The following is an 11,640-nucleotide window of genomic DNA, read 5'->3' as shown; positions in this document are numbered from 1 at the left end:
TATAAGGCTATCCGCTCGGGCTTCTTTAGGCCCTCTCACCATGTATTACTATGTCCCCAATCTTGTAGGACTTAAACCTTTCTTTGGAGGCTTAGTGAGCTTTCTGAGAGTTTGGCTTCCTTCTCTATCTCTGCCTTGATCTTGTTGAGTTTGCGTGAGCGATTGGGCTCCTCGTCACCTACTATGGCCATTGTATTGACCGGGAGGGTGATCTTGTTTAGGTCAATTTCCCATAGGTCTCATGCAGATCCACAACCTCGACGTATTGAAGCCAATAAAGGTCTGTCTCCTATGAGAAAGCATATTTCTTAGACTTCCTCTGTGGTTTTCTCTTTTGTGGTTGGGAGCTCGTGGACAATATAGAAGTGCTTCTTCCTCGTCACTAACTAGCCCTGGTTTGAAATCATTTTGCTAGCTCCCAAAAGGGGTGCTGCACTAGCATGAATAAGGATGTAATCTCCATCCCGTCTAATATTGCAAACCTTGTTCCAAGCTTCTCTAGAAGAGTGTCCATGGTTTGCCACGACGTAAATCCAGCCCTCAATCCATCAGGATTTGGGAAGGGCTCATAGCCCAGTTCCTCATCTTCACTATCCCACAACAACTTGTTGCAACATTTACAGATGTTGGACCGAAGTGGTTGGAATAGTCAAACTTATGCGCGAGAATACCTTGACCCATTAGGTGAGTCTTCCGTATCTTCAAGTCTATTTTCAAGGCCTGGTCACCTTTTCATAAGTAAATGTGATTGGTTTCATAGTTGTGAAGTAGCCTTGTATCTCTCATGTAATCATACTGAGTGGTGGAAGCTTAGCTTGGAAGTGCTTCTAGCACCTATCCCCAGCTGCTCCAATATCTTCTTCCCCCCATGAACCATAGTGGTCTCTAGCCTTTTCATTCATAGATAGCTCACCTAGTTCGATCTTGCTTCATTGTCAGCTCCACCTCCTTCTGCCCACCTTCTCCTAGGAACACATGGTCCCGCTCCCTCCATGTTGATGTGTAGATTGCCTGTTTTAAAAAGTTGCAAAGAGCATGCCAAATTGCCAATTAAAAACCAAATGAGTCCTTATTCAATTAGTTAAAAGCCAATATGGCACCAAAATGTTTTTCGCATTTCCATTAAATATATTATGTGAGATTTTCTAGAATAAGAGTGTTTTTCTAAGGTTTCATTTTAGTATGTAACGATTAACGCTTGAAAAAGTCAATGAAATGATGACCCCATATCCTGTCTATTTAAGGCAATAAAATGATGGCCCCCCATATTGTTTCTATTTGCATAGATTCACCCACATGCTTTCTATATGCAATCCTATCTATTTAAGGCAATAAAACGATGACTTCCCATATCGTTTCTATTTGTATGCATTCACCCATATCCTTTCTATTTAAGGTCCATGATTCTCTGTAAAAGCCTCAAAGAGGGAGGGACAGAGAGGAGGAGAGGGAGGGGGTAGGGGGGGAGGAAACTCATCTTCTAAGGTTGTATTAATTAAATGCCACGTTAGTGGCATATAATTAATACATATCAAATAATTTGTCTGATATACATATGATATATAAATATTATTTAATTAATACATATCAAATAATTTGTCTGAATAGTACATATGAAATAAGGAAGCCAATAGGGAGCTTAAGTTTTTCCTTCTTTTTTTGCTAGTTTTGTTCTTTAAAAAAGAGAGAGCCCAATTCCTTTTTTTTTTTTTGGTTTTTTTGTTTTTTTTTTGGGGGGGTGGCGTTTTTTTGGTGTGGGCGCCCAAATGGCAGCAGTCTGTAAAGGGCCTATGCGTACATGAAGGCGTGCAAATAATTCTCCCGCGTCTTCTCGATTCCCTCCTCCCTGCAATGGAGAGCGATGAAGAACTGGAACTGCTGCTGGCGTTCCAGAGCGTTCCGGAGACGCCTCCAACTTCGCCTTCTCGCATGGGTAGGTAGACCTTGTGCTTGCCTTTCAAAGATAGCTGCCCTGTGGAACTTGCTCTTAGATCTCCATCGCGCTCGCTTTGTGGCACCAGATGAGAAGGAGTCGATCGATGCAGAAGACTCATCAGATAGCAGAGCTGCAACACCAGAGGGTTTGCGAGCAATCCTGCAAGAAGTTTTTGGTACGCCTCCACCATCAATGTAGTTGCCGTAGCCCCTGTTTCTTCGATGGCAGCTTTGGTCATGCCCTTTTGCCTTGTTGCCAACAGGTTATGATTCGGATGATGACGGCCCGAGCAAGAAGGCAACCATGGAGGCCTTTCGGGACGTGGGGAGGGCATCTTCCAAAGCAGCAGAGCATCATGTCCCTCTTGCTAAGCATCCACCACTCGGTGCAGTCAATCGCATAGAGGTTGAGGTGCACTCTGGACTGCGGATCAGGTACTGCTATCTTTCCCTGAGCTTCTATCTGCATACTCATGGCATCTGCAGTAGGGTTTATCTCTCTGTTGATTATCGTTTCCAAGACTCTCTTGTGCTATCTCCATGCTGCAGAAACAGATTGGTCTCTAGTGCCTCCTTGAGCAACAGGCTTTCGGATCTTCGATTTGTGCCTCTCCAAGCCATCAGGTAATCCAAATCTTGTTGTAGAAATTATTACTGTACTAATTTCCCTGTTTGGGTTGAAAATGCAATTAAAACTTGTAATTTTCCCCAATTGATTCCAATCCTTTCTTTTATTTTTTTCTTCTCCCAATTTCTTCAATTTTACATAATTTTTCTAATTTCCTCAATGCCGCTTGATTTTTCCAATTTCCCTGAAACCCATAAATTTTCCGATTTCCTAAAAAATTATCCAAAATTTTTCAGTTTCTTCTAATTTATCCAATTTCCTATAAGTTCTCAAATTCCCTCATTCTTTATGTAAAAAAAAAGAACTTACTTAACGTACCTTATCTTGATGCATACTTTTCATACTCGTACTGAACATGTTTGAAATCTACTGTAGCTAACGTTTCTATCCACCTTGTGCCAATGGCATACCACTCCAAATCATTAATCTGTGAGAAAGTTACTTTATTATGGAAGTACATGTAAACAAGGATTAGCTACAACAAGATATAGCTATTTGGTGCAAAAAAGGTGGGAAGAAGAACCCATTATTATCTACTCTTTTTCCTTATCAACTTTTTAGGAATGAGTAGTTTTCTCCTTACCAACATTTTAATAAAAGATTATTATCACTCCTTATTATGAACAACAACCTTATGTGGCTAAAGGACATGACTAGGTTGGCTTTATTATAATGAGGTTAAGCTAGTAATTATTGGGCTCAATATAAAGTGACATAACACTGGCTTTATTAATGAGGTCAAGCTAGTAATTATTGAGCTCAATATAAAGTGACATAAGACTTTTTTTATTAGATGGCTTTTATTATTGACTCCAATCCTATACAAGTGAGTGGGATTGCTCATAATTGGTCCATAAAAGTTATCCACTGATTACTTATAAGTGTCCACTAAAACTACCACTTAGCCCACTTAAAAAGGTGGTTTCTCTCACCACGTTACCTTCAGAGACTCGACAATGAGTTTTTGAGGCTTGCGAAAGAATTTGTTGCTTGTCATTTAGTTTGCCAGTAAGGTCGTAATCTGATGACGACAAGGAGGCTCTCTTGTATGGGCTTGATTTTAACATCTGTTGGGATGTACAAATGTTTGCGCCCACTTCATTTGGCCATGTGGTTTTGCTTGCACGGAATGCAGAAATGAAGTCCAATAATGGGAAGCTCAAGACCACCACCCAAACCAACCTTCCAAAGGCCCAAAATATTGGGAATAAGGGATAGACCTCGGGGTCAACTCTAGGGTAGTGACCCGATTCTTCCACTTCCACAATTGTCACACTTGCACCCAAGCTTACTCTAAGTGTAACAACTTGGAGCATCCCATTGGGCAATGCTCTAAGAAACCAATCCCTTCCACCTTCTCAACCCACCTGCTCAACAAGCCCATAGAGCTGTCATTTGTAGGACATTGCAAGCCGAAGGCCACATAGAAGCTTGGCAAGAGGGGAGTCTAGGAACGAAAGAACATCTCCTTAAGTGTCGTGGCACTTTAGTAAGACAACCATGTTTGACTACAAAAAAGTACCCAAGATGATGATTTGACAGAACGACGGAATGAGTCTACGTTTTAGGACCCTTGCCTTCTAGCGGACCTTGTTGTGGCACACCAGGGTTTGTGACACGAGTCTATGTCAAGCGTTCACTCTGGTAGTAGGCCTTTAGGAGTTGTTACTTGACTAGGGAGACACGCCTACGAGTTGTTATTGACTATGGAGACACGCGGCTACATTGCCCTGCTCCACTATGCACTCGCACAACTATGAATGACAAGACATTGCTTTATCATGCGCTCAAGACTAGACAGAACGCTTTGATTCATTGAGAAGTCTCCCTTTGGTAATCCCATAGTTGCATGCTTATACAAGTAGCCATCTCATGGTAGGTGCACTGTTTGGCCGATCAATGTGTGGTTGTTGCCGCTAATTGCCCGTAAGCTCCCTCTCGTTGTACATCCAGATCTACACGGGTATGTTGAAAACTAGTGTATTTATTCTAGTGAGAGAAAATTGCATTACTAGAAATGTTGTCAGATAAAATCAAAATGGGGGTAGTCTATATTAGAGTGTTCCCAATCCCCAGCACTTCCAAGTAGATTCTCTTGCTTTCCGATTTAATAAAACACTTTTAATTTTAGCAGTCCCATAGTCGTGAAGCTTGAATATATTCAGTTGCCCTTGAACAAGGTCCTACTGAAGTCTGATGCCCCTTGTGCATCTTATTATCAAGGGAGATTTTGCAAAGGACTAGAGAAAAGGCCTTGTATCATAAATAATTTTATAGCTCTGGAACTTTTGGATGCTTAGGCACCATTTTTTAATCTCCTTACTGATCAAGCCAATTTAAAAGAGAACCGGAGCCATGAGTCTGTGTCTACCAGCTCTTTAAATTTTGCAGTACAATTTAAGACTTATAGCTAGGCAATAGGCATGGTGGAAAACATAGTGTATTCTGAAAATATAGATCATCATGTGCTTATGTATTTTCTTGGATTTCAAACTTTGCTAAGTGTCTTTCTTGGAATGCCTCAGAAGTGCCACAATGGGTGAGAATATCGCAGGAGCGTGGGCAACGGTGGGTGTTTTGGGAGAGAAAGGGATTCCTAGAGTAAGCTCAAATGGGAAACACTTTGCAATCTGGAAGATTGCTTCTTTGGACACGGCCACGATTTCACTTTTCTTATTTGGAGATGCATATTCACAGCATTGTAGAGAGCCGGCAGGTTGCATTATTGCTGTATTCAATGCAAAAGCTCGGCATGATGTTAAGGTGGGCTTTGAGTAGATCTTTGCTTACTTCGACTCATGCCCAATTTGTTCCCAGTTAAATTTCTGCTGTTGCCTTTCAGAGAAATGAGTCTAGCCTTAGTATTTTTGCAAGTGATCAACTATTGAAGTTGGGGACCTCTGTCGACTACTGTGTTTGCAAGGGGCTTCGTAAGGATGGCACTCCTTGCTCAATAGTTGTCAATCGGTATGTTTTTTGAGTCATGCGTGCTATCATGATTTGCCTGGCTGATGTGAATTAACCTTTGTATGATGCACAAGTGGCAATGCAGTGGCAGGTTTTGGATGTAAGGTTTTTATGATGAACTTGTTGCAAGGTTGTGAATTAATCAATACTGGATGAAGGGTGTGATGAAATTAATGGTGTAGCGTGTATGTTGTAATATTGTGGGAGCTTAGTAAAGGATTAAACATAGGGTAGATACAATAAAAAAGGACATTTGTCACTTTGAGTCACTAGAAGTGAGAGCAGAGCAATTCCAAATTTTAAAACAGTACTAGTGCTAATTCTTGTATACTTGGGAAACAGTGCTAGAAATTCAGCAATTTCAGTGTCAATGGCTGAAATCTTTTTCTAGAAGTATGTACTAGATCCTACCCTCCCCTCTCATGATATTTTTCGTCAAGATCTTTTGATCAACAAAGAGGCAGAAAGTTAATGACATGACTGCCATTTTTGCTGCTGTGGCTAATATTTTATATAATTGGAAAGCTATTGAAGAGTACTTTCCATGTATGTTATGGTATTTTCCTATTTCTATTGGAGTTATTGACAGAAATGCTTAGTGTATACTGGTTGTACATTCTAACAATCTGCAGATTGTGGAGATTTCATTGCCATGTCAAGCCTTCACCATCTCTGCACCTTAGAGGTCTGGTGGGTACAGTGATTTCGGACCCCACATAGGGGACCCCACATAGGTTCGTGCCATTGCCTCCGACTTTTTACAGGCAGCTTCTCTTCTCTTGACAGACCCTCCTCTGTCGCTTCAGAGATAGAGACATGATTTGGTGTGGCAGCACACTCGACTTGTGGAGTAGGCCTGGGCCCTGCTGACTTTGGCGTTTCTTAGAATGACCCTTCTCTATTGTTGAGCAGGAGGCAGGAGAAGGCTCGACATGCTGTCTTTGGTGTTTCTTAGAATGACCTTTCTCTATTGTTGAGCAGGAGAATGATCGACATGCTTTATTGCGCAGGAAATGCCGAGGGAAGGATGGATTTCTCGTCTCTTTCTTCCTGCTCCAGTGGGATCTTTTGAAGTGGCGCCGGCCTTCAATGAGGTTGTGCCGATAGGTTTTCCCTTGAGAGGCTTGCCGAGGGCCTCATCCATCTTATCCCCAAAGAGGGCGGGAGACCGGCTGGAAACCTGACAGTAGGGCCCCGTCACCCTCCTTGGCACGGCCTATAAAATCCTCACAAAGGCGATCAGCCTTCACCTCCAATCTCACCTCCCGGATTTTATCCATGGCACATAGATTGGTTTTATCCAAGATAGGAGCATCCTAGATAACATCTTCTCTTTTTGGGGGGCCATGAGTTGAGCATAGATGAGTGGAGAGGATTTTGCTCCTAGATAACATCTTCTCTTTCTCTTTCTGGGAGGCGATGACTTGAGCATAGATGAGTGGAGAGGATTTGGCAGTCATGTTGACTTTGATAAGGCCTAGGATAGGTTGGATTGGGCTTTCCTGGAGTGTACCATGTTGCAGATGGGTTTTTCGGCCTTGTGGATCCGAAAGGTTCCTGCTCTCTACTTTCTGACACAGCCAGGTACTTATTCATGATGTGCAAGGTGATCGTGATCTCTTGCTATGTATAGCAGGGATCCTGATTCCTTGGCCCTCTTCCTCTTCGTCTTGGAGGCAATAAGCAGCTTCCTCTGGGCATATGACACTGGCTTACAAGGTGTTAGTCTCCCTATCTGCACCTAGAGGAGCTTCTAGATGTGCAGCTCATTACTTATGTGATATGGCAGCTTATCTTTCCGGCTCAGAAGGGAACCTCCGATGCTTTGTCAATGCCATCGAAAAATTGTGCTTGGCCTGGCATCCGTGCATCATTGACACAAGTCGTGTGGCTTTTGGATCAGTGCCTCTCCTGCCACGACTTGTCATCCAATTGAAGCCTCCTAGTGGGTTCCCCATGGTACCATGGCTCGCTATCTTGGGTGCCAGGTGAGCATTGACAGTACTCGAGAGCAGCAAATTCCCCTCCTTCTCTTGAGCATACAGAGGAAGCCTCTCTAATGGAGCGTTTCCTGACGCTTGTTGGCTGGCCGGGTGGTACATTACTTCTTGTTGGGAATTATTCAAGCATCACCAACTAGTGGGGGAAGGGCCAAAAGAATCCTCGTCTTGGAGTCATGCTTGAGCGTATCTGAAGTTATGAGTTAGAGTGTGCACGCGTAACTGCCATTTGACCAGACATGACACTTTAGGCTTGAGATGCTGCACATTTGCCCTGAGAGGTGTCTTTTCCCAATCAGACAAGTTTCCAATCAGTTACTGTTTTTGAGTAAATTATGAGAGGGATGACATATCAATGCCGGACCTTTTCATATAGCATTCATTCAGTGTGCCTTCTTGGAGTCAAATGCTAGCTTTGTTGTGAACGAGGAAAAACTTATAGTATTTCAAGGTGTTTTGGCATTCTCAGTTTGCCTTGTTTAAGGCTATGCCTACTTACGAGTGTGCCACTAATCTTGTTTCAGGCGCCATGGTGAATACTGTCAGTATCATACTACCGTAAGCATTCTCTTCTGGTTCACAACATTAAGTCCAATGCTGATTTTGTTGAAGTGTAGAACTTGCACTAAGGGTGCCTCTTGCTCACCAGGCTATGCGACAGAAATATAAATCGAAACGAGGGGAGCTTAATGGCGGGTGGGTCTGTAACATGGATCGTTTTCGTTGTGTAATGCCTGAGCATTGGGAAGCATTGACACAGAACTCAGGCACTCATTCTTGATTTTTTTTTTGTGCATAGGAATTTGGGAACTGGGTTATCTTTTCTACAAAAACCAAAAGGCTTTCAAGGGAGGAGAGGCCTTGTTGATAGTGCTGTTGACATCAAACCAGAGAAACCAGTGAAGCATATGTCTTTGAAAGGCTTGAAAACTATTTTGAGGTAAACACCTTGCTGCTCTGGTATGCATCTGCAGCTTTTGAAGTCCTTTTTGAGCTTTGTTTCTTGCACATGCTAAGCTCACATGAATCCCTCCATTCAAAGCAACGCAGAGAAGGTGACTACCAAATATCAATCTCAAGGAATCAGATGTCTTGCAAGTCTAGCTGATGGAAACAATGGTATGGAAAGTCTAAGCATTTCACCCCAAGCACTGATATACCATTGCATACTAAAATGCCAGCTAGTAAAAAAGACAAGGTTTCTTTATTTAGGAAGTTGTTTGAAAGCACTACTGAAAGTGGCTTAGAGTTTCAGAAAATGTGGATCCAAAGTCACCCTTGAATAAGCGGCAGAATGGAAAGCAGCAGGGACACCTGCAGAAAAGGTACTAGGTGAATGCCAACCCAAAGGATTTGATTGCAGGATTAAGAAGGTTTTATCCTCATCATTAAATATTAGATACTGTATTTGCAGGGTCAAATCAGATAAAAAGGTTACATCTCTCGAAAAGAACAAGAGTAAAGAATCTGTTGATCAACATGGCTTGATTGAGCTTGACCTTGAGGAACCTGATGATGATGGTGCTATGGTATTTATGCTCTTGAAGTCTGGTTTCTATTGAAAGATTCAAGCTCTACTAATTTAGTTGCAAACCTTAAAGTTTTGAACTTTGACAAAGCAAGCTTGCATGATGCAGGCACAAGCTATGGTGCTTTTTGGAAAAGGTGGTTTGTTACAATGATGATAAGACTCTTGTTCCATTTATGTTGAAAGGGTAAGTGTACTTAATCAGAGAATGGCCTTCGTGGTGGTTCTCTCACAAAAGGTGGATGGAGAAGAAGCTAATGAGAGGAAGCAACGTATAAAAGGGAGAGTTGACAATTGGAAGGGAATGAATGTTTATTGCTCAATGTCGAAAATGACAAATAGTACCTCAGTTGGTGCTATTGCACTGATCTCACCAATGTTGACTATGTTAATTAAAATGATTAATTGGAATCCACAGAATTAATCTTGACATCAGTATCTCACCAATGTCGACTATGTTAATTAAAATAATTAATTGAAATTTGCATAATTAATTTTTACATCACCTGTCAAATTAGGATTAAAGAATTAAGTATTGAGCTAGTGTTTTAGTGAGAATGTTTTTGTCTTAGTCCATTTGCTCTAGTTCTACTCCTAGGTAATTATGTACATGAAGTTTGTGTCTTTCATATTTGGCATTATGCTCACGGTAAGGCCGTTATGCAATCTAGCGTTGTAATTATGTACATGAAGTTTGTGACTTTCATATTTGGCATTATGCTCGTGGTAAGGTTGCTATACAATCTAGCGTTCTCTTGTAAGAATTGGTCTTTTGTTCCGTGATGTGGGTAAGATGGCTAAGCGTCTTATTGGTCATGCGGGGAAGATGACAAAGTGTCTTATAGTAGGTCAAGCAAGTGAAACTATGATAACCTACAAAGTGATTGACAAGCTCTCCTTTTTAATGATGTGATCATGTTTTTGTCACAAGCTTGGGTGGTGAAGATGTTGGTTTTGGAAAGGTATAGATGGTCGAAGATGTTAGTAAAGAGATTAATCCACGTGTTTTGGAGTCTATTGAGGGTAGAGTTTTTTTTGGCTCGAGTTACGAAGCATGCTAAGCTTAAATGTATTATACCATGGGAGAGAAAATTGTTGGTACGAGGCCTTACCTTTGAGGTGTGAGTTAGATTGGGCTCGTATAAGGAAAGAGGGTCCATGGATTTGCTTGTGGAAATGCCTTCATTTTGATTGGCAATGATCAACATTTTGATTGGCAATGATCAATAGTGGTCGGTAATTATTTAGCATGGCAGGGCATGATTTCTAGATTTGATGATGAAACTAGAGATTGGATTGCTTCATTGTAACTTGGTGGTGAGGTTGTTGTGATAGTGAAGATAGTCGAAGAAGCGGGAGTGGGCCAATGTAGCTTGCTTGGAATTGTTGGAATTAGGGTTGCAGGAATGCACACACAACTTCAAGAAGATGAGGAAGCTTGAGCACAACACAGTAGTGTATTATGAGTGCCAAAAAAGAAAGATAACAAGCCCTAGAAGATAATGGGCGTATATACAATGCACGGGGGAAAAAACCTCCTAGTGAGGGAAAAAGTGCCCCGGCGGTCCTAAGTGTGTTCACACACATCACTACTATAATATGGTAACAAATCCCCCCTGGAGTGATGCGGTGAACAAGAGCTAGCACTCATGTATAGGGAAGTGTCTAGCTATGTGGACGAATCCACAAAAGGGAGTAAGCCCAAAGCTTTGCGAAAAGCTTCGAACTTCTCACGAGGCAGAGCCTTTGTGAAAAGGTCTGCAAGGTTATCCTGTGTTGGCACATAAGCCAAACTGATCTCTCCTGCAGAGAGTCTCTCCCTGACATAATGGTAGTGCACCTCAATGTGCTTCGTACGAGCATGGAACACTGGGTTCCGCGCAACTGCCAATGCGCTCTGACTGTCAGTGAAGATGGTGGTGGCAGATGGCTGCCCAACACCCAAATCAGCCATAAGGCGTCTGAGCCACACACACTCAACCGTAGCTGTGAAAGCTGCCCTGTACTCAGCTTCACAACTAGAAGTGGCCACAGTAGGCTGCTTCTTGCTCAACCATGATATGCATGAGCTTCCAAGCATGAAGCAAAAACCACTCGTGGACACGCGTGTGTCATAACAACCAGCCCAGTCAGAATCTGAAAAAACATGTAAATCTGGCGGCAATGATCCCCCCTTGGGATAAAACAACCCAAGATGCCGAGTACCACTCAAATAGCGAAAGATACGCTTCACTGCCTGCCAATGCTTAATGCCTGGGCTATGCATAAATCTGCTCACCTGTGAGACTGCAAACTGAATGTCTGGCCTCGTAATGCATACATAAATGAGGCAACCAACAGCTGTCTGATAGAGTGTGACATCAAAGTGATCTCCAGCATCATGAAGACTCAACTTCAAACCTGTCTCCATTGGAGTAGCAATTGGCTTGCAGTCTTCAAGGCCAAATCTCCGCAACAATGTTTCAATATACTTTGTCTGACACAAAGCAATACCTCCATCACACTGCTTAAATTGTATCCCCAAATAATGATGCAAATGCCCCAAATCTGACATCTCAAAAGAGGCATTCAAATCAGCCTTA

General features: G+C 42.2%; 1 protein-coding gene across 5 annotated transcripts; it reads left to right on the top strand.

Annotated features, from left to right (window-relative positions):
- Window positions 1-1,803: 1,803 nt before the first annotated feature.
- On the top strand, window positions 1,804-9,493 carry MCM10 (minichromosome maintenance 10). 5 transcript variants are annotated; one of them, XR_015262637.1, is made up of 13 exons: window positions 1,804-1,933; window positions 2,022-2,111; window positions 2,199-2,370; window positions 2,485-2,559; window positions 5,089-5,326; window positions 5,406-5,530; window positions 8,055-8,088; window positions 8,180-8,226; window positions 8,330-8,470; window positions 8,581-8,649; window positions 8,786-8,855; window positions 8,945-9,059; window positions 9,168-9,493. XR_015262637.1 is itself a non-coding variant. In XM_086778403.1 (13 exons), exons 1-13 carry the CDS (start codon window positions 1,852-1,854, stop codon window positions 9,210-9,212), a joined length of 1,311 nt encoding a protein of 436 aa, XP_086634529.1. In that variant the 5' UTR covers window positions 1,804-1,851; the 3' UTR covers window positions 9,213-9,493. The 5 variants fall into 5 exon arrangements, 2 of the variants coding, with proteins under 2 accessions (XP_086634529.1, XP_086634530.1); XR_015262635.1 differs by having other exon boundaries at window positions 8,573-8,649; window positions 8,778-8,855; XM_086778403.1 differs by having other exon boundaries at window positions 8,573-8,649.
- The last annotated feature ends 2,147 nt before the right edge of the window (window positions 9,494-11,640 follow it).

The sequence above is a fragment of the Cibotium barometz genome, chromosome 39 (genome assembly GCF_041138505.1).
Source record: "Cibotium barometz isolate CiBa-2024 chromosome 39, ASM4113850v1, whole genome shotgun sequence".
NCBI lineage: Eukaryota > Viridiplantae > Streptophyta > Polypodiopsida > Cyatheales > Cibotiaceae > Cibotium > Cibotium barometz.
This window is presented reverse-complemented; position numbering and strand designations above follow the sequence as displayed.